The sequence below is a fragment of the Gasterosteus aculeatus genome, chromosome 3 (genome assembly GCF_964276395.1).
Source record: "Gasterosteus aculeatus chromosome 3, fGasAcu3.hap1.1, whole genome shotgun sequence".
Classification (NCBI taxonomy): Eukaryota; Metazoa; Chordata; class Actinopteri; order Perciformes; family Gasterosteidae; genus Gasterosteus; species Gasterosteus aculeatus.
In genome coordinates this window covers 5,005,890-5,029,164 of record NC_135690.1, presented here as the reverse complement: position 1 = coordinate 5,029,164, position 23,275 = coordinate 5,005,890, and the positions used below count along the sequence as shown (strand labels likewise).

The window sequence follows — 23,275 nt, the reverse complement described above, 5'->3', positions numbered from 1 at the left end:
GTTTGCAGGGCCCACGAATGGCAAAAAACCTTCAGAGAGCGTTAATGCACGATGAAGCATCCATAGACTCAATCACTTCTATGTGGACAGCATGAGTACTCAAGCAAGTGAAGAGTACTGCCCAACGCTTATTAAGGACTGTTCCTCCTCTACTGCGCCTTGCATGGTCCGAAATTTATTTCTCGCATTTCTCTTGTGGGAGGGGAGCGTCCCAGTCATTTACTTCCATCGACATGTCTCTTCAACTTTCCTTGAATGGTGACAGGAGCAACAAATCCCAGAGGATCAAAGAGGCTGTTTATTGCCGAGAGAACTCCCCGTCGTGTGATGGGTTTGTTGCCGAGAGAAGCCTGGAAAGTTATTCCCCTAGTCTCCCTAGATCGTAGTTCCTTCTAGACCCTGGTCCTGACACCTGCCGTGGCCCCCCCAACATTACCCTCTCCTAAAGTCTTTGTGCTCTCCCTCCCCACAGGCTTCTGTGGATGGTGGTTCTATGTGATGGTGGTTCTATGTGATGGTGATTCTATGTGATGGTGGTTCTATCTTATGGTGGTTGCCCCTGCAGTGGTCCTGCTGTGCGCCTGGCTTACTACTCACAATTACTTGAATAATTTCTGTTATAGGAATTGAATGTATTTTACATTGTTCATTCTGTACACATGGCATCCATTGTAGTCTGTCCATCCCGGGAGTGGGATCCCTCCTCTGACGTTCTCCCTAAGGTTTCTTTTTTCCCTCTTTTCCCTCATTTTTGAGGAGTTTTTCCTGTGTTCGGGACAGAGGATTTCATATGTGTACAGACTGTAAAGCCTTCTGAGGCAAATTTGTTATTTGCGGGCTATACAAAATAAAATTGAATTGAATTATTGTCTCGGTAGCAACTTCCCAGCATAAACCGAGGCTGCCTGCACTGTGTGGTTTCTCCTCCCATGTCGATGTCCTTGAGTTTTACTACATGGTCCTCTGCTGGAAACGCTGTCAGGACATCCATGCTATGCAATCTTATGCAGCCTCAGGTTTGGCTCTGAGAGCGAAGCTTGTGTTCCCTTCAGCAGGCTAATTACTTCCTTTTCAGTAGCCAAAGAAATTAGCCCGTCATCGACAGAACTCGCGTTCAACAAAGCGTCCGGTGTCTGGACCATGTTGTTCTGCTACTTTCATAGTAGCCCTTCTAATGCTACATTCACACCCAACGCCTCAAATTTGTAAAATAACACATGACGCTGACGCTTTTCTCCAAGGCGACTTACAATAAGTGCATTTGAACAACCATAAGGATACAAACTCAGAAGAACAACGGTGTGCAGTGCCACAGTATTGACATGGCTGGATGTGGCACCTGGAGCAACGCCTTATTGCTCCTTTTGTGTTTCATCAACAGACCCCCCAAAAAAGTCAAATGCTGCCCTACAGCATAACTATCATTTTTTCTTTTTCTTTTCAATGTAGAGGTTTTGGGATGTCCAAAACCTTTACACACCAGATGTGCAAAGCTGGTGGAGACACAGCCCAAAAGACTTGCAGCTGTAATTTCAGCAAAAGGGGTTTATACCAAGTATTGACATGAGTTGGTGTTCTCATAATTGTTTGTGTTGTGGTGACCCACAAGTAACGCTGGGGAGACATTCACTAGGGGACTGTACCTTTAAGGAAAAGTTTTGGATGTGAGGTTAACGTGCTGTCTGCAGTAGTTCTCACATGTTGTTCTGAGTGTTGAAGTGGAGAGTAAAGTTGACTCGCTGACACGCATCTCCGTCTCCTGTCTCGTCACTTTACACCCTCCACAGTGTCACCAAAAAAGGTATTTTGCACCTTCAAAGTACCATGCATGTTGTGCTGATAAAATTAGAAAAAGTCAATTAAAGTCTATTTGAATTCCAATTTTTAACTGTACAAATATGAAAAAGTATACATATAGCCAAAGCTTATATAAAAATATCCATGTGTATGTATATATACATGTATTACATATATATACATATAAGTATTTACCCCCTTGGCATTTTTCACATTGTACTGTTACAAACTGGAATTCATTCTCTGTCCAAGCTTTTGACTAGTACGGCAAATAAATATTTGCAATATATTGTGTTATGTGGTGTCATATATTCAATTTGTTTTATTTTCTATTGCCCAAAATCACAATTTACAATTCAGCCTCATTATGTTATGTTAACGCAGGACAGCATGCATCCATTTTTCAATGATAGCCATGACCTCCACTGCAGTGCCCCAGAGCAAGGCACTAAATCAGCTGCTCCAGTGGATTGGCTCAGAGTTTTGTACAGTGTATCTTGTTCACCTCATGAAGGTGAAAAGTCTACTTCTGTTCCTGCTTTGTCTGAAACAATGAATTTATCTTAGAGTCTCCTTTTCAAAAGTTTAATGAGATAGCCCATCTTTGTAATTGGCTGAATTACTAGTCATTAGTTCCATCATATGCTAATTAGCTCATATGCTAATTAGCTCATATGTAAATTGCGGGGACGGATGAATCCCAGTGCCCGTCTCTGTGTAATTAGTCTGTAATTCCTCTGCATCCTGTGGAATCCTGTAGAAGCCTGGGGCAGGACAAAAGTGTGTCTGATGCAAGGGACTGGGGACTAATTAGAAATACATTTCATGAAGTATTCTACAGTAATTACAACATTTTCTGTGTCCCAATACTTTTTAATTTCTTCTCACAACTGGGCTGCGTCAGAGGAGGACATCACAAACCAACAAGGAGCTTGACTGCTGCTTAATCAAAGATGTGCTTCCTTATTTGCATTTCTAATTGGAATTAATTAGGATCACACAAACAGTGTATGTGTGTGTGTGTGTGTGTCTGTACGTGTGTTTTCTCTGTACTTGTGAGATGTTCTTGCTTATGTTGATTTCTTCATTCAGCTGAAGATGTCCTTATAAACAGTGCACCAGCAGCAGGACATCTGGGGTGAATCAGCAGCTTCCAACAGCAACATTCTACACTCTGTGATGCGTAATGTCTGAATATCTCAGGCTGGCCATTAACTTAAGCATTGTTTAAACTGTTTCATGGTTTCCTTTCTTTCACTGAAAGAAACGTGTTTTTGAAGCAGTTATTAGGGCCCTCGCATCTACAATGTAAATAATTCAATTATTGTTATTCATTTAGCCAACTAAAAGTCAGGTGAAAGCCCTATTGTTATTATTATTATTCTATACGTTTTTGGGGTTTTACTGCCATTTTGAATTTTGTAATAAAAACACTTTTTCCCCACTGCACCTAAACGCTGAGTGAGATCCTCACAAAATTGTCTGTGGATCATTATCGGTTCAATGTCATAAAAACCTTGTGTTTAGAAGACAGACAAATTAACTTCTAAGGGGTGTGGCTTAATATGTCAAGATACACAACTTCCAAATCACTTCCAAACCTTGCAAATTTCCAACTTCCAAATTTCTAGTATGAGTCCACATTGCATCCCCAAAATCTACCCTAATCTTTAGATAATATTTAAACACAGGGAGCGCTGTTGGACATTTGGACAGTGTTGAATCTTTGGACCTTTTCATATAAAAATCATATAAAAGATTGAAAAAATATTGTACTGTGAGGGGATTATTAGCTTCATTTTCGCCTCACAGCAAGAATGTCCTGGGTTCGACTACACCCAGTGTCTGTATTGTGTCAAAAAAAACTCAGGAAATGTGAACATAGGACCATCTCCAAAGGGAAAATTGTACATGCAGTGCTGTAGGAATTACCATTGCCTTATATGGTGGAGCGATGGAAACTGACATTGTCCCAAACTATCATGTACTTTGGCAGGTCATCTCCAATCTGACCCTCTCCTGTTCAGGGATGAATCCCTGTAGCGTGTGTAAAAAAGATGACAAGGCGCCCTGTAATGGTTTGGCCCAATAATGTGTGCACAGTGTGGCTCATCAGGAACACGCGTGTGTCCTCGGACTCCTCTGCCTCTTCCTGTGTTTTGCCTCCCAACTTCTCCGCCACGCAGCCTCACTCCTCTTCCTCTTCTTCTTCTCCCTCGACCCCGTCAGATTCCTTGTCCTTCCATTGTCAGACATTGCAACATTGTGTTGCGCTCCCTCTATATATATATACACACACTTGCCATTTGATGGTACATGAGAGGCACCTTGGTTAGAAAAAGTCAAGCTTCACTTGAGAGCAATTTACCAATTTAGGACAGATTTAGAAAACGATAGATAGAAAGATAGTTTTGAAAATTTCAATTCTAATCTGAGAAATGTACCAAAGCGACTGAGAAAAACTATGACAACGACTAACTCATGGACACTTTGCCTGACCAGCCAGTGCCCCCACGAGCTCTGTCTAATACTGTTAGCTCAAGTGATAACTCCAACTAGATGTGACTGGAAAGAAACACCAACTGTGCCATGGAGGAAGGAGGCTTAGTTCTAGTTCTCCACAATTTCATCACTTATCAGTAGATCAAATAAAAAAAATGTTAAAAACTAATCACTCATAAGTGTCAACAGAAAGGGTTGTAAAGCTACTACTTGTTTGGTCGGTGTCAACCTCACTGGAAGGCTGCAGAGTTTTGGTTCTGTTTGACCCCCATAAAATGTTTACACTAAAGAGAACTACTCTTGCGTGGAAGTACACGCCGACTAGCTTTCACACTTCACATCCCATATGTAGCACATGACCTTGGCTCAGACTGCGTCTAATTCAGTCTGCTAGTTTTGAGGGCAGCACCACAGGCGACGCTGCACCCCCACCCACACATGACCCGAGGCTATCTGTCTGACAGCCAGCAATTAGAAATTCACCAGTAACTACCCCAGACCCTCATTACCAGGTAATTAAATCAAATCTATGAGGAATTATCTGCTTAAATCTGTGAGGAATACCTCCAAGAACGCTTCCAAACCCTCACATGTAGGAGACACAGCTTTTGTTCTTAAACTTGCCCCTTTCCTTTGAGCTTGAATCTACGAGTTGATTGATTGATCTGTTTGTGGTCAATTCCTGAGGATTCTCACTTCTCGGGCTGAGCACACTCACAAGGCTAAAAAGAGAACGTTTGGTCCTAAAGTAAAACTCTGGGTCTGACACCAGCCCTCTGCAACTGTGTGCTGAACCTCCACTCAGGCAGACCCCAATCCGTCGCACCTCCAGCACGAGAACTGTGAGCAGAGGGACCCCCCAGGGCTGTGTACTAAGTCCCCTGCTGTAGACCCTCTTCACGTACGACTGTGTGGCCTCCCAGGAAAACACCAATATCATCAAGTTTGCTGATATCAATTCAATTCAATTCATTTTATTTTGTATAGCCCAAAATCGCAAATTACAAATTTGCCTCAGAGGACTTTACAGTCTGTACACATACGACATCCTCTGTCCCGAAACCCTCACATCGGCAAAGAAAAAACTCCCCAATATATATCAGGGCCATTGGAATGATCACTGGTGGAGCTGCGGCAGCATACAGAAGAGAGGTGGAGGAACTTGTGCCCTGGTGTCAAATAATGTCTCCTTGAACAGAGACAAGACCAAAGAGAACATTGACATCGACCCAGGCTTATGAACAGCTCGATCACGAGACCCCCCCCCCCACTGACAACAGCCCTGCTATGCGCACGCACGTGCAATGGTGCACTTTAGCGCATGCCTAACGCATGCACATATTTATACATTGTGCTCTTTAGTGCGTCTAATATATATATATAAAAAACTATTTTCTATGGTTTTGTTTTGACATCTCTAGCTTTGTGGAAGGAGGACCCAGCAAAATAACAATTTCATTGTACAGAGTAACCTGTTTAACTGTACACATGACAATAAATATCCTGAATTTTTCCCAAACATAGTTTTTATTCCAAAAAGCAGTGTACAAGCCTTTACACATTCTATTCCAACAACAACCCAAAAAGTTAAAATCCTCCATAATTTATACATTCATATCAGAAAAATAACATCCATTTATTTATTCTCAAACAGGCTAACCAAAAGCTACAAAATGACTAGATCTATGCACTGAAATAAAAACATAGAAAAGTCAGTGTGGCTGCACTGTACACAGGTGGCTTCCCGATGGGTTTCTCCTCCACTCCTCTTCTTCATCATCACCATTATTATCAAGTGAATTTATATGTGTGACTGTCAAGGAAACTTACTATTAGAAATACCACAGGATATAGTAATAATCCAAATAAAGGGTTAGGGTTAACATTATCATTTAATGAGCAAAGAAAAAAAACTGTATACAATCCGTTCTACTGTTTGACCATTAAGTAAGTACAGTGGGTCGTGGAAGCTGTGTAACATGATGGCTAAAAGAAGCCATCTGTCCGGACCTGCCACCGCTGTAAAGGATATGAGTCATAGTCGAGTTTCTGGGTGAGAACTCCTGTCAGGATGAACTCAGCATTGTGGACATCTGAACAACAGAGACAAAATGAAGGACACATCAGCACATGCTCTAAAAGTTCGTTACACAGATATTTGTACAAAGAAGTGAAATGCTGCTCTGTAATCTTTTATGGAGTATGTTTGCAAGGCTGATAAGAGCTACACAAATAGTCACATACACAGTGTAGCAAAGATACACAGTAGAGTAAAGATACACAGCAAAGATACACACCAGAGTAAGTATATACACAGTTAAAGATTTTTATAGGATTTATTTCTGCCATACGGATCCGGATCCTGATTCTTACGGTATAGGACATTAGTCTTCTAATGCTGCATGCACACAGTAGATACTGGTAGACACCAGCAACGCAAACCCCCCCAAAATGAACTTGTTGGTGAATCAGGAAAAAAGACAGAGGGCCTCATGCACGTACATTTGCAAACGTGGCTTGCTGTGATACTTCCGCTGACGTTGTATTTACAAGACCTACAATTGGGTAATCAGCACCTTTCTCCGCCCACAATTGTGAGCATTTAAACGCACACTTGAATGGACCTCCTGCGATATTCCCACTGCTAATGCTATGAGTGTTTGAAATGATCCTGATGCCAATAATTTTTACGCAGCGAAGAGTTTAACAATTGCTGGAATGTAAAGTTTCAATGTCATCTTTGAGGAGGGAGGCGCGCTTCCATGGCGGTTTCTGTACGTACCGCGGAGTACATAATTCGGCGCACCGTACGGATCCCCTCCCATCTCTTTATGGGAAACTCTCACTTTCCAATATCTGGGACTTCCCCCAACATGTACAAAGCAGCGGTTGTTCTTCGTTGGTGGCATAAAGAAATGGCTCACGTTGACAACGGCTCCCATGGAGATAAGCCCCTCCTCCTCCCGGGCGCATCGATTGCGGTTGAAGCGAATGATCACAAATGATCCGTTGATTGGTTTGTTTGCAGCATAAGCGTAGATAATACTCACAACTCACGACAGGAGGAGATGTGTGTGTGTGTGTGTGTCCCTTACCAATGTTTTTCAAGAAGTATTCTCTACAAAGGTGGAGGTCATTGTCACAGGAAATTAAGATGATCTCCGGAAGATTCTGCAAGGAGTCCAACATGAAGTTAGAACTTAGAAAAGAAATTATCAAAATTAAATTCTAACTTTTGTAAAATAATCAGATGCATTTTAGGTTGTGCTGTTTTTAAAAAAAAAAATCTGTATAAACACTAATATTTCAAAGTGGCCACAGTGATTAATCAAGGAAAAAGAACCAATGTAAATGAGGTGAGTTGTTGACGTGGAGTGGTGCCGACACGCCGATTTCCACGCTTCACCTTTACAACGTAGCTTCATTGTGTTCGGTAACTTGACGGGAACATTCCAACCCTAGTTTTTCCTAAACATCTAGCCTCTAACAAAGATGATATTTCTAGTGTCATCACAGACTTTCATGAGTCTGTGTGTCACAATTAGCATTGAGGCAGGCGACTGGGTCTAACCAGTTGAACGAGAGCAGCAGAGGCTCTGCTGTCCCCCGGGATCAAATCCCCAGTGATGTACACTCAGGAGATTAGAAGGTAGCAGTGCAATTTGGTTCTTAGAGTTGCAGCTGCTTGGTTTCAATTCATGTATTGTTTCACTGCTGTTAGTTGGCTTTTTATTTCATAACTGTAAAATGTAATAGTGTTGACTCATCAGTAGAGGGCCAATGCTGAATTACACATTGCATCTTAAATAAAATCACCTAAATAACATCACCTGCCAGCTGTGAGGACTTTGGTATTTCAGCAACCATTGGAACCTTGTAGCTGTGTTTGGACCAACCTAATTCTGTTGCTTATTAAAAAGACTTTGGACAGCAGGTGCATTGTGTTTGGACCTTGTTCTGTTTATGCTCCATGATCTTTCTGTAGGAGGGCTGTTTGGCCAGCAGCTTCCCCCCAGCGCTCTCAAGGATGGGCTTCATGGTGCTGAGGCTGGGGCAGATCCCCGGGGTTAGAAAGAAGTACTTCCCCTACATCATCATCCATCACACAAAAAGACAAACAAATAGACCGGAACTAAATTACCTCCATCAGACATTTCACCAACGTTTTATGTAGGGTGGGGTACAGAGAACTAGTGCCATATTGGCACACGCTGCTACCAGGAGACACGGAGCGTGCGTCCGCAATAACTATGCCCCCTCACCCCCCGATGGCCGGTCCCGCCCCCCAAAGTTGTAAACCGAGGGTGTAGCGGCGCTCCTTCTGTGTTTGTCATTAAGCTGTAATTGAGTTGCATATACAGGGATTTCATTTGAATGACAGGAGATCGCTTAATTATTTTGTTTTGTCTTTATTTTACCTGGGAAAGTGTTAACTAAATATGAAAAATAAAACCATGAAACCATACGTTCTCTGTTCTTCTGTGTTGCACTTGCTGCAATCATGACGTCAGTAAATCGAGACAAACAAGGAGCGTCAATCTAACGTAAAGGCTTTTCAATATATGTTATACCTTTAGTTCCTGCCCAATGAGCAAACATCTCAAATTAAATGATGAATATTTGAAGCCATGTGTTTTAGATTTATAGTATTGTTTAAACAGTTAATATATTGTACAATTTGAGAAGGAATTTGCCTTGGCAATAAAAATAAACTTTTAATGTCATATGTCGTAGTATCAGTTTAGCACCAGTATCAGAAAAGAACACAACGATACCGATCCCTAGTGTTATGTCTTTCTAGTCTTTCAACCAGTGAGAACAATCATTCCATCCATCAGGTTTCAGAGGGAACTTGTGTGAGTGTGAAGCTTGTCATCTAACCTTGAAGAGCGGTGCACTGTGGGCCCTCTTCAGTGACTCCTCCAAGCTGAAGCTAAACAACACTTCTGCTTCTGCATCCCTCAGAGTGAAGCCTTGCTCATCTGCAACACACACACACACACACACACACACACACACACACATCAGCTAGATCAGTGGTCCCCAACCACCGGGCCGCGGACCGGTACCGGTCCGTGGGCCGTTTGGTACCGGGCCGCACCACAGAAAGCTTATATATATTTTTTTTCTTCTGAAAAATGTTTTATTTTGAAAATTGACCAGATTTTCTCCTAATTATGTGTGCTCGTCCCTCTGACCACACGCGGCACCAGGCGTTTTTCTTGTCCTTTTACCGTGCACGGCCAGCGAACACAGAGCGTGCGACTACTGCACCCACCCCCCGTCGGACCTTCTCGACCCGTCTGCGAAATATTGTCTGACATGAAACCGGTCCGTGAGGTAAAAAAGGTTGGGGACCACTGGGCTAGATCGCTGCTGTATGGAATATTATATTCTATTCATTAGGATAAAGGGAGACACACACTCACACACAGAAAAGCAACACATACCCACAAATTTCTGGCTCCTCCAGCTCTCCTCCAGCCACTCTGGGCTGACGATGTGTTTGACCACAGACATGGTAGTGAGGAACTTAATGGTGCGAGTCACCTTAGTAGCCACCAGGTGAGTGACTTTCTGACTGCTGTCTGCTATTTCTCCCCCTAAAGCTTGTAACCTCTGAAATGGAGGAAGAGATGAGAACAGACACTGTCAAATACTGAGAACATGGAGCAGCAGGAGACCGTGGAGAAGCTTATGTTAGAAAGAAACGGATATGGTTTACAGACAGAAAGTCGTTTACGTTATTAACGTACTTGATGGGGATTAGAAGCTGGCTTGACAGGTTTAAATTGTTTTGAGAAGTCTAAAGCCGACGAAAGGGCAGATCATGGAACACTTGAGTGATGAGCGGACTTTACCTTTGTGTACTGCTGTACTTGTGCAGGCTCAAAGCCTGTGAACATGATTCTGGGAGTGGACTCTGGAGGAAGTTTCTTATTGGGGGACTGGATCTCCTCCAGTCTGTGCGCACACACACAAACACACACACACACACACAATATTACCGTAACCCACAAAATTATGAGACGTGACGTGGATGCAACTCTTTTCCCAGGTCTGCTGTACTGACCTGGCCTTCTTGCTTGCAGGCTGGTTGGTGGAGTCTGTTATCTTCTGCTTCTGGAGCAGCTGCAGACTCTAAAAACCACACAATCAGAACAGATGAGCGAACACAAGCAGTGCAGCATATATCATTTCTGGTTTCGTGTCTTATATCGCAGTCCACATAACGGAGGACAGCTGATCTGTGATCTGTACGGATTGCCCCTAACGGTTCAGCATGCATTTTGCCACCTCTACTTTGATAAAGTGAGTGATAAAAGAAGGAACAACGAGAGATCAGAGATGCACCAACACAACTTGTGCCCAGCAGAGGAGCTGTGTCTGTTTGGAGGTTTTTGGTTTTGAAAAATCTGAAAATACCATAACATGAATTTTTGGCCATGCCGCCCAACCCTAGCCAAGATTATGTATTAGGCCGCTACAGCCGCCCCTTAGCAGCAGGTGAAAACGCAATTACAAAGAGCACCAGAACCAGGGCAGGAAGATCACCGTTTGTATGTAGGTACAGCAACTACTCAAACAACTTAAACAAAAGTAGCTGAAACAGGGGTACAGAAACTCACCGCCAAGGCTTCAGGAGACACTTTGATGGGGGATCTCCAAGCAGCTACAGCGAGAAACAAAAAGACACACCATTTGACAACTCCAACTGAGACTAACGTACATATATGTTACAGATAATAATCAATACCAAGCTTAAGCCCTTTTCATTCATTGAGATTACAGCACGTAGAAATGTACATACCCAGCAGGTTCTGGACCAGCTGTGGGTTAGGCACCAGAGGTTCAAGGTGTGTGTAGTTTGAGAATCTGCTGTGCTGTATCTGTCGCAGTGCTTCAAAGTTCCCCAGTAGTACATCACACAGCCACTGGGCATTCACACATGGGATCTTCCACTCCTTGGCCTTCTCATATTTAAGCCCACTGGGTCTGAAGAGAGATCAGCGGAGGGTCACATCAGCACGGTACCTGGCCCTCCACAGGCCAACATGGCTGGGGGGGCACGCATACAATTGATACACAACAGTTTTTTTATGGTCTCCAGGATTCATGCGAGTCAGTACAGTATCCCTGAGAACTGGATTTGATCACAACAGTAAGACCCAGGTGCCCATCTTCTGCTACAGGTACAAATATATGACCGCAAAATCTTACTCTTTACAGATTAGGACGGTGTTGCTGCGACACAGATATCCTGTGTATCTGGCACCAGCCAGGTAGGCCATCAACTTCAGGTCATCCCGGTCAGCGTCCACAAAACCCGTCACTGATATGATCTGTGAGCGACAGAGACCACAGGCACACGTCAAAAACAGATCAGGAGGATAATATAATGCTGTGTCTGTAAGAACGTTGAGAGGAATGTTGTGTAGCTCAGTGGTCCACACCGGGGCGCGGTTGAAAATTGACCGGATTCTCTCCTAATTACATAAGCTTGACATATTTCCCAAACGTGATTTGCTTCCCCCCCTTTGAGTCGGGTGAGAATAAATAAAATACTTAAGATTGTGTGGGAGTCAGCTTGCTGTTTTTTATATTTTGTCCAATTTTAAGGCAGAGGTCATACCTCATAATGGTAGGGGAAACACTGAATTGAGTTTTAAGATTAGTTTACAATGTAAACAAAGCGGCAGTTCATGAGAAGTGCATCCAAGAATCCTGCACACATTGGACAGAATTGTTGTTGAAGTGTTGGACTGGACTGGAGTGGGTCCAGCTTGGGGACAGCTGCTCTTTCTAGTGTAGTTTTACTAGCTTCATCAGCCTCAGGTAGGCGCTGGCTAAAAACAAGAGGGAGTTTAAATATGCTGGACCTTTTTAGGAGAAAATATTCAGATTACCCCGAGTTGACAGGAATTGTTTTCTTTTCAGACATTACATGTTGTGTGGTTAGGAAAATCCCCCTGAATTTAATCCAAGAAATTCACAAGACGGATAATACTTGTTGAAATCTCCTTCTTATTCATATTGGGACGAGGTTAAATGCTGGGTCAATGGCGAGATTTCCAAATGAGTAAACCGAAGTGGAATTCTGTGGGCATTAGACGTACGTGTTGAGAGCACGGTTTGGCTCCAAGAGGGAAGGCGAAGGGTAGATGTAAGGTCCGATGAGGAGGAACCATCCTCCTCCTCTTCAGTATTGTGTTGAGCCAGTGGGCTGTAACGCAGCGCTTCCCCTCGCGCAGTGCCTAGTAGAGAAAACAACACAACAACAACAATGAGAAAGTTTTTAGACTTAGTAATTCAACCTTCAGAGGTTCAGTCCCTTCTCCTGTCAGCAGGTTTAGTTTTTCACCTCTCCCTTTTTCCTCCATGGTGCCTGACTCTTTCCCTTCTTCTCTTGCTATCTGTACAGAAACAGCTGCACCTCCAGTCATCTATCTGTCAAGCTTCTAACAGCAGCCTGACTGCTCTCATCGGTCAACAGGTGCCATAGGAATCATATGGTGACTTGCAGGAGACACTTGACTCCGATCGTCAAGTTCTGAACAGAGTGGAGATGGTTGTGGATTTTTAGGAAGAAGGACATGTTGCGTTAATGCAGGGGTCTCAAACGCCGGCCCCCCCGTCGACCGTTGGCTTTGTACCTCACATATTCTCCATACTGTGTTTTCACAGTATTCTTTTCACAGTGCTGTTTTTCTTTTCTCTAATTTGGATTCCTGAGAGTTTGCAATGGTGTTAAAATGTATAGTGGCAACTTCTTGTATATGTTCTGATTGCACAAGTTCTTACCTGTACATACATGGTGCTGACTTGACTCTCACAGAGAAGGTGTGTACAGCGGCTGGTCAGGGTGGGGTCAACAGCCCCTCCACACGCCTGGATGACCTGAGAGAGGGGTTTGGAAACATCTTATTCACAACATCTTCTCAATCTTTTCTGCTCAGCACCATATATGTATTTTTCAAACACATGTTGAATATCAACATCTTAATGACTGGCATATCACACCTTTTATCATTATATAAGCATGGATATCAGAAGCCGTTTATCCCCATAGTTCTTTTTTGTGTGACTGAGGGACTGTCTCACCCTCTTCCATGTGGCCAGGAGTTGTTTGTCCGCCATCTGTTCTGGGTAGTCAGCAATAGCAAAGACACAGCCCAGCAGGAAGCCATCCTGTGGAACTGAGAATCAAGAGGAGGACTGTCAGATTAATTGTTTACTTTTATTTTCTATATAGCACCAGGTCATAACACAAGTCCATTAAGGTTCCCTTTCCTATGGAACAGGTCTATAAATTGTTCTTTTGTGAAATGTTATTTATCTTAATTCATCGTCCCGCGTTTATAATTCTTGGAAGCAAGGCGGAGTTACACCCCAAAGCGCGCCCGCACACACTTCTTATTGGCAAATAGGGGTCTATGAAAGTGTCCGTTACATAATAAGAATTCATCTTTTTCCTCTTCACTTGTGGTGAAAAGGGTTTTTCAAACAATGCAAGAACCGTTGCAGAGATGTCTGCAGGATGGAAATAAGCCGTGCAGCGTCACACCAAATGTCGGCTATTACATACAATAAGTAAAAGCACAATTGTGATTTTAGGCTGTTGCAAGCTACAATAGTATATACAATATCATCAGTTTTGTTCTTACACAAATAAAAAATATAGATAATAATAATAATAATAATAATAATGGTAAGACTCAAGAACAAAAGTACAGAAGGCAGAATGTCGTAGACCAGGGGTGCCCACACCTTTTAAGACTCACAAGCTACTTTTCAATCGACCAAGTCATGGCAATCTACCCCCAACTTTAGGTGTACTCACTCTCTTGTCCTGGCTCGTGTCCAAACAGCTGTGAGACGTAAGGAGGTTGCTGGAGCTGAGGCTGCAGCGTAGTTGGCTGCTGCTGCAGGACCTGCTGGTTCTGATGCTGCAGAACCTGCTGCTGCTGATTCTGCAGGTGCTGCTGCTGCATCTGCTGCATGTGCTGCTGCTGGAGGAAATGCTGCTGCTGCTGCTGCTGTTGTAGATGCTGTTGGTGCAACTGCTGTTGATTCTGCTGCTGCTGTTGCTGCTGCTGCTGCTGCTGCAACATCTGCATGCGTTGCTGCTGTTGGAATTGCTGGAGCTGTTGTTGCAGCGCCTGTTGCTGCTGCAACTGTTGTAAACCAGGTCGCAAAAGCGTCTGGGGCCGTAGCTGCTGCTGGGGGAAAGCATGTTGTTGTTGCTGTTGTTGTTGTTGTTGTTGCTGCTGCAAAAACATTTGCTGTTGGTGCCTTTGCTGCTGTTGTTGCAGAAACTGTTGTTGTTGTTGGGGCAATGGTGCAAATCCTTGTTGTGCGACTGGAGACTGTTGTTGATGATGTAGCTGCATCATCTGATGCTGCTGCTGCTGCTGCTGCTGCTGCTGGAGGTGCATCAAGGGATGTTGCGGTTGCTGTGGTGACTGTTGATGCTGTTGCTGGGCAGCCTGATGGGACTGTTGCAATAACTGTTGCTGTTGCTCTGCTGTGAGTGGCTGGCTGGTCAGTTTGGACTGGTTGAACATGAGAGGGTTGGTACTGTTGGGGGTCGCAGCTTGGCTCTGGTTGGTCTGCTGCTCCAATGGCTTGGTCTGATTTGATGTCATATTCTGGATGATCTGCAACAGAAGAGGACAAGGATAAAGAAGTGAACACTTGGAGCCGGCTCTGCCATACATGATGTCGGTGTTGTTGACCCCTGGTCGGTTTTCAGTACTACTTGGAACAATATTAGCAGTGTCTCCCCTATCATTATATTAGAAGGGCAGGTCTGTACATGCATGCACGCACACACACCGTCCCAGACGTCCATTTACTTGAAGCTATTGTGACCAAGACTTTATGACATTAGCAATAGTGAGTTCTTTAATTAGTTCTGCTGTTGCCATTCAAGAAAGACTTTATTGACACAGGAATATTAAAGCAATGTTGACCTTTTTTAATCAATTATCTATTTTTCCTCAAAAAAACCCAATAAGTGTGTTGATGAGGAACTGAATCAATGAGCATTATGGATAACGGTACTCGTATGGAAGCAATTGGAACGATATCTATCCCTACAGGCCATGGTGCTCTGGGTTTGTGGGGAGAATGTTGGTTCTTACATGTGCTACGTTGGCCGGTCGATTGGCTGGCGGCATGTCAGAGTTGTTGGTGATGTTGCGTAGGGTTCTGGCAGCTGGGCTCCACCCGGGGATGCCCTCTGGAACTGTTGATATTATTTAAATAAGAAAGAAGTGAAACCTTCATTAAAAGGATACAGTGTTAAAACACGTTCGGGAGAGATCGGTGTGCTGTGGCAGTTGGCATGTACAACTACTTCAGCTACACAACAGAGATGTTAGATATATTTAAAAAAATAAAATGCCGACAGGAAACAACATCTGGAGATATGAGCCACAGAGGTCTGCTTTCTCTGGGTCATAATGGGGCCAAATGAACCCTGCGGACTCTGCCATGGGGTCCTTTTGTATCGGAGAGAAGGGCAGACATTACTATAGTGAATAGCTCCAAACATGGCAACTAAAACTGAAACAATGTTGGCTGAAAAAAGGAAATTAGGTTTTTTTTGTAGTTTTCTTCAAGCAATCGTGAAAACTAACGCAACGGACGCTTTTGCCAGAAAGAGCAACCATCATCATAAACATTGTATTCTTTGTGTGTAATTTCAAATCTCACACCAAATAAACCGTTTAAAGAAACCAGAAAAGGCATTAAGTCCTGCTCTTCTAATATCTAATAAATATCAAATCAGGACAGCATTTATGATTTCCTGTCTCTGAGATGCTACAGACAAACAAACTGGCATGCAAATAGCCAAAGCTCGTTTTGTGTTGCACTAATGCTTTGGATACTTGGCATTTCCACTGAAGCTTTTCTCAAACCGGGGAGCATAGTGCGAATGAGACTACCGACCTTGCTGAGGGGTGTGACTGATGGCAGCGGCAGCAGGGCGAGCCTCCGGGGGGACGGATCCTCCGCTGCCAGGAACCGGAGGCACAATGGCACACAGGTCGATCAGGCCACTGCCTGCCGAGGACACCGGTTCTTTGGTGCTGGGGGGTCCACCTCGCCGCCTGGCTGTGCCGGTCGCAATGGGAGGGTTCGGCGTGACGACTTCAGCCGGCGTCCAGTTGAGGTTGGTGCCCTCCTTCTCTGTGGAGGAGTCGTCGTCGGAGTCGTCGAACATGCGCTCGCTGCGGCGCTCAGGCTTGCGGGGAGAATGAGGGGAGACAGAGTTGAGCTTTTTGGGTCCTGGCCGTCGGCGGGGGCTGGACTCTTCGCCTGACGATCCGCCGCTGGAGAGACGGGCCCGCCGGGGACTGTAGCTGCCATCTGAGTGAGAACGCTGGTCATATGACCCTGCTTCGCTCTCCTCCTCCTCCTCCTCTTCAGGCTCCACATACGTGAGTCTGGGGTGATAGAGCACTTCATCTTTCCTGCTTTTGTCTGTAAAAGGTGGATAAAAGGCAATATGTAAAAGTGTTTTTGGATCCGTTGATGAAATACTTTGTGCATACCACCATTAATGCTGGTGTGCACAAATACAAAGCGTAAGCCTAACAGCAGCCTCTGCCAAATGGAGCCGAGATAAACTACGTTAAAATGTGAAACTTCTGGGGGGGACCTTTTTTTATTACTGTTCTCCTTTCTACTCTCAGTATTGGAATCATTTCTGCCATATGTACTGAACAGGTTGTAACTAGTGAAAAATACTTTAACAAAGCAGTCCCCAACTTTTAGGTAAGACGGTTTTTCATGGACTGGTCTTCAAGGTGTGGCGGTTAATATGACAAAAGAATATGATACCAACGGCACGAAAAGAAAACGTGTATAAAATTTAGACGGTCCCATGTGGGGATAATGGGAGATCACTGTCATTTACCATCTACAGCAAGTGATGATCTTCAAGCATGGCAACTCTTTTAAAAGCAACAATGGTGCAGCAGCTGCTTTTGGCCCGTAAGATGTGGCCTGTGAATATCACGACAACGCTAGTTACTCTTTCCAGTACCAAATAGCGGTTGGGGGCTGCTGCTTCAACTGCTGCTTTTTGTCAATGATGCGTTTGCCAAATTACACAAGATGACTGGACAGACTCAAAAAAGCTGGTAAATGGACTTTTAGGCGATTCAGTCAGTAAATAGGGCCATGTGAAATGTTGACATTCTAACTAGAAGAAAATTAAACACCTCCTTATAGTTCTGATGATACATGTACGTTTCAGTTAAGAGCTACAATGAGCCGATATATTTAAGCAATAAAGGTACTTGAGGCACTACTTTATCATCAATAATGTTACAGTTCAAGGGTGTTAGGCAAACCCTTGAACAGAAACATCATTGACGATAAAGTAGTGCCCCAAGTACCTTATTGCGTTTATAATACGGTTATCAGCGACATTATAAATAGTCTTTCGGCAAAAAAAAGTTTTAGTTTAGGTAATCTAGAGAAAATAGTCGCTGTACGTGTGACTGTTGCTATGCAACAGACAAACAGCAACATGACGTTTGTAAGCCTAGCACCAGAAGTTTGTTGAGGATTAGCTAGGAGATCGATATTAATGTGTGCGTCGTCTGAAAACATTGCTAGATCTCGCACCATCTCATTCATTCACATTGCTCCTGACGTCCACCTGAACTGTTCTCTTTGGCTGAAAGGTGCCCTAAACTGAATGTGAAAGATTGCAATACCGTAAATGCAATATTTTTGCATTCCTGTTCTTTTTTTGGGGGGCGATTGCCGCCTGGCTAAAGACTGAAATGGCAACTAACCTTTGCGCAATATCGAACTTATTTTGAGTATGCACTGATATGGAATACTCAGGTCAATGTAAACAGGTGTACAGCAGTGGATGGCTCAATACAGTACACACTGTGACTCACTCTCAACCAATCTGAATGCTGGAATTCATCTACCCGTATTCTAGTATACCCCCCTATATAATGGTAGGGGAAACAGCAAGTAAAGGAGACACATCCTGTCAGTCAGCACATCATATAGTAATCCAAAATAATGCCCAAATGCATTAGCTACAGCAAAAATACCATTACCTTTGACAGAATCCGTTATCCAGTCCAGAGTGACAATCTTAATGCCAAGGTGTTTCAGGGCACACTCAAACTTGGCCTGGGGGGGCGGGGGGCTTCATTAGAAGTGCACATTATGATGAAGATGACATAGATTATACAACATGCACAGTAGGCAAATGGCAAAGCTCACACATGCACTTACTCCCTTTGGTTCCTTCACTACTAAGTGGGTGACCTTCTTGTTGAGGTTAAGCTGACAATCTCCACCATAAAATGTTATGTAAGCCCACAAAGTGTTGAGATCATCTGGAAGCTGTGTACAGAAACACACAAAAGTATACACACAATAATGAGCTTAAGATGCTGGACTAGTTTTTGTCTTTCATGAGTACAAAATGCATTAGGACAATGCCACATTAGCATGTTTCGTCTGTTGTAGAAGCCATGCAGAATAATTCTGTATGTATACCTCTCAAATGTCAGGATATGTTGATTTAAGAATAATAAAACAGATTATTCTGATCCAAGTCTCACACACACACACACACACACACACACACACACACACACACACACACACACACACTTACCCTGGGAAGACAAGCGGTCACACCAAAGAATATTTGTCCTGATTCTGGGGAAAACCCGGTTACTCTGTGGAGCTCATGGTTATGGAAAAACAGCCAAATCCCAATCTTATTGTGACATTTCAATTCTTTCCTAAGGAAAGGCATTTTTTTATTTCTGCATTCTAGTAATTAATAATCCGCTAACATATGCACTGTTATTGCTTTTTTAATGTTTTTAAATGCCATTCATTTGACGTATGCTGAGAGGATACGGTAAAAGGTCTCCACATCTCACTGAGAGGATCACCCAGGACGGCTGAAAAACATGAGACAAAGAAGTTATTGCTTGATTTCTAATTCTTTCAGTTACAGTTGTGGCTTTAATATTATTATTTGACATCAAGAACATGGAAACTAACTAAATTATCTCCTCACACATGCATCCATCTGAATGCAGGGATACTTAATGGTAATGTTGGAAAATGTGTCATCCCTGTTTGCGTTCTTCATGCTAGAATAAGCAGACTGGCTGCAGAACCTCTTTTAGCCCAAAATGAAAAGAAATGGTGCGGCCCTTACTTTAACAACAGGCAGGTCAAAAACCTCTCTTGACTCGCCCACCTCGGGGTTGTCCCCGTCCTCTGCAATGATGTGAGTGGCCAAAGCATTGTAGGACACCTCCTTCCCTTTTCCTGCCTTCAGCAGCTGCACAACCTGGAATGTCATATGAAGGGTCAATCAAATTGTACTTCAGTCCAGACTAGCTGGAACACTCACGCCAGTGCGCTTCACACTGTAATGTAACTTCACATTAATGCATACACGAGATGATGCAAATGTACAAACTTTAGTCCACATGAATAATTCAAAATGAAGTCATTAGACAATTCACATTTCAACAATATTACCGTAAGAAGTCCAGACTGTTCAATAAGTTGACATTGTATGTAAAAAGAAGAAATACTCTAATGTTATGGCATCGCGTTAGCATCAGGGTGGTTAATCATGATAATCAGCCCAGCCTGGAAACACAGTGAGAAAGAGGTGGGGTTCACTATTTGGCAGGAAGTGTGGCCCCGTGCCACAGGTTCCCAGAACCAACGAGTGAAGCGGCATTAGCGCCTGCGCAGTAAGGGGCACCCAATTCAGCAAGAGGTTGACAGTCACAGGTTGATAACACCGCGCATAATCCTGTTCACACTATTTCCCTCCCCATCAAAACAGTGCAGCACAAGTACTGAGGTCATTCAGCTGTTTGTGGTTTAGGGAAAAGCACGCTAACACACGCCGTTTGTATTACCGGCTCAGCGAACCCCGTGACATCAAACGTTGAACCGCAGGCAATAAGCTAGCAGCTTACCATCTGCAACTACCAAACTCCTGGCTAATGCTAAGGGGCTGTAAAGTGTAACCGTAGTGCTAGGTACGTTAGCTTCAAAGCAAACAACCTCGGATGTTTGCACACAGCCTCGCGTGTTGGCGAGGCATAGAGAATGGATAACCACGCCACGTTAGTGTTAGCCAAAGATCAAGCACACTGTATTCTATTTAGCATGTTAGCCGGTTTGCTAAGTAGTTAGCTTCTCCTACAGCACTTTGAATGGTGCTAGCAACTACCAATTTAGCTACAAGAAGCTAACGTCCAGAGCCTTACCTTTTGGTCTATGTCCCCGACCACGTAGAATTTTACATCTTTAAAAAGTTCCTCGGAGACCTTGTTTTCCTCTTCAGACATGATTGTCAATAAAAGTCATGAGTATACGTCTTCAACCCCCAGGCCGAACCTGAAAGAGTAAAGTGGCTGTGTCGGGGCAGCTGGTTGAGAGCGTACAGTAAACCGGAGACACTCTAGCGCCAAATCGCTCAGCGCGCTTTGGACCACAACATTCCCAAATACTGAGGGGTGTGTGTGTTATGTTATTAGGAATCTATTCACTTATTTTGTCTTTTATAACCATAACATGCATTTTATTGCAATGTATGTATCATATATGAAGATGATTTGATGTAAAATACAATACACCAGATTTCGGGGGACGTAAATGAATAACTAAATTATTCCAACAGACCTACAATCCCCCTGTTGTATGAGAGATCGAGGTTTGGCGATTCGTGTAACCCAGATTACTATGCGAGTGAGGAGGGTACTTCGTATTAAACAGAACCAAAAAGCTCCACTCCGCTGTTGCATGTCAGTGTTTGGGAGGGTCCCCTGTTAGATGGTGCTCGTCTACCCAACTTTGATAATTGATCAGAAAACGAAATAGACTCTAATAATGTGTGCATAGTGTTTCAAGGGAAACTAACTGAAGCAACAATTCTCCCTGTTGTGTGTTTGTGCTGCCTGTACATCTGAGTCCGTCGTTTCGTAAATACTTACATGGGGATAATGCATATTGAGTCAATCAATATGTACTGAAGACTGCCAATTCAATTAAAGAGTAATATTTTGATACATAATATTTCTCTTGACTGCATACCAGGACACATGAAATGCACGGTGTAAAGCTGTTGTTCCCAAAATGTTTCTGTCAAGCTTTGATGATATAAGAACATTGTAAGCCCACTAGCCCAAAATGGGTCATGGCTTTTTTGTTTTGAATTGATTGCATGATTTCTAAAATAAGAACATATCACTTCACTGAGCCACTTCAGTTTATTGTTGAGTTTGTTTTCCTGAATGAATAGCAATATACAATCAATTTCCAAAATATTGAACTTTAGATTGTTTTTTAAGTAATGCTTTCAAACATGAATTGCTTCCGCTGCCGCTGTTACGGCTGAAACAGATTTTCAGCGCAGACTATCGCTTTATATATTTGTTGTGCATTTGCACACTGCTTTTGCACGTTGGTTCCGCTTGATTTCATATTATTTTTTGACAATTGGCAATAAGTAATATAAAAATATTTTTCAGTGTTGGCTGTTTTGAGGAATGCAAATGGAGACAGCCCTTCAACATACTTGAATTATCTGAATTATTCTAAATAAAGTCACACACTTGCCAAACTTTTCCAAAGTGTGCTCTCAGAAGTCTGGGGAGATGTTTTGCCTGTCTTCTGGACCCTAATTCAAGGTGTCATCCTGCAGAGGGAGTGCTCTTGACCTTGAGTAACACCAAGTACTTGGAAGAATTCAAACTATACTCTACATTGAAACTGTCCCTTGCTGCGGAATTCAATGACGTAGCAAATTCATCCCTTGAAGGATCCTCCATTAAGTGAGAGAAACTTTCTCTCTGACTGAGCGTTATAGCAGCTAAGAAACACGTTCCAACAGATTCCTCTACAAACACCTAAACATAATTTTTCAAAAGAGCAAAACAATCTTTTTAGTCACAATTGAGTTCCTCCTTTTTGTCTCTTGTAGTGTTTTCACCCCATGAACATAAAATGTCGTCAGGTATGCCGGTTCCCTCCCGATAGGAAAACGTCTCTCAATCACTGGATCTGTCTCCTGCATGTCTCTGCATCAGGGTGCCTCTCTGAAATATAGCTTTAACCCACTAGTCAGATAGCAGGTACAACCTGTATTTGATATATTGTGTTGTTGCTGTTTTTTGTGTGGGTCTTTGTTTTGGCATCTATAAGCTCTTCATGTCTGCTTGCACCGCCCATCCGGTCCTTTAGCATTTGAATCATACATCTGGAGGGCTTGTCAACTATCAAAGGCCAACTCTATTATTTTAATTCATATTAATAAGTAAAAGGCTATGGTTAATATCTGCAACCTGAATAATCATCATCATGTCATCACAATGTTAAAAGAAACCACAGAAAGGTGACTACATTTTAGGCAGCCATCGCCACTGTTTTTATGCACAACATTCGCTGTTTTTTTTAATAAAAATCATTACCACCTGCAGCCCATAACTGTCAAGACCTGTCTGACAGCTTCTGTTTTTCTACTCAACCATGTGTAATTCTGATTTTCTAAGATGTCATTTCTTCCACAATTTGTTCCTGAGGTAGTTAATTACTTCATTCATCAGTAGTGTCAACCCAATTGTTAAGCACATACACACACTGCATGGTGAATTGTAGATGCATCAGTGCTAAATAACCTTGACAAGCTGCAGCCAATTGCGAGCTGTAATTGGAGGAGCTTTCTGACAGCCACATAAATGATGGAGATGGTGGCCTCTTGACCTTGTTGGTATGAAATGGAGACATTACATTAGACACACCTGTCATTATGCACCATGTTGGTCCTGGTCCTCATTTCAGATCAAACTGAGACACAGCTGTGGGAGCCGTCATTGGAAGAGTCATTTGACAGCTACATTAATGCTGAGGCTGGTCAGGGTTAGACATATCTTTTTAGGCACGGATCTGA

General features: G+C 43.1%; 1 protein-coding gene across 2 annotated transcripts; it reads right to left on the bottom strand.

The window, feature by feature from the left end:
- Positions 1 to 5,807: 5,807 nt before the first annotated feature.
- Positions 5,808 to 20,812, bottom strand: paxip1 (PAX interacting (with transcription-activation domain) protein 1). 2 transcript variants are annotated; one of them, XM_078098896.1, is made up of 23 exons: positions 20,595 to 20,812; positions 19,520 to 19,654; positions 19,213 to 19,256; positions 18,962 to 19,025; positions 18,574 to 18,684; positions 18,393 to 18,468; positions 16,255 to 16,788; positions 15,444 to 15,547; positions 14,141 to 14,957; positions 13,402 to 13,496; positions 13,102 to 13,197; positions 12,417 to 12,554; positions 11,521 to 11,642; positions 11,111 to 11,295; positions 10,929 to 10,972; positions 10,373 to 10,440; positions 10,161 to 10,263; positions 9,750 to 9,918; positions 9,181 to 9,281; positions 8,251 to 8,385; positions 7,395 to 7,470; positions 6,333 to 6,392; positions 5,808 to 6,107 (listed from the first exon to the last, which is right to left on the bottom strand). In XM_078098896.1, the coding sequence occupies exons 1-23, from the start codon at positions 20,673 to 20,675 to the stop codon at positions 6,091 to 6,093; spliced, it is 3,375 nt and encodes a 1,124-aa protein (XP_077955022.1). In that variant the 5' UTR covers positions 20,676 to 20,812; the 3' UTR covers positions 5,808 to 6,090. The 2 variants fall into 2 exon arrangements, with proteins under 2 accessions (XP_077955022.1, XP_040027547.2); XM_040171613.2 differs by lacking the exon at positions 5,808 to 6,107 and having other exon boundaries at positions 6,143 to 6,392.
- Positions 20,813 to 23,275: the final 2,463 nt, after the last annotated feature.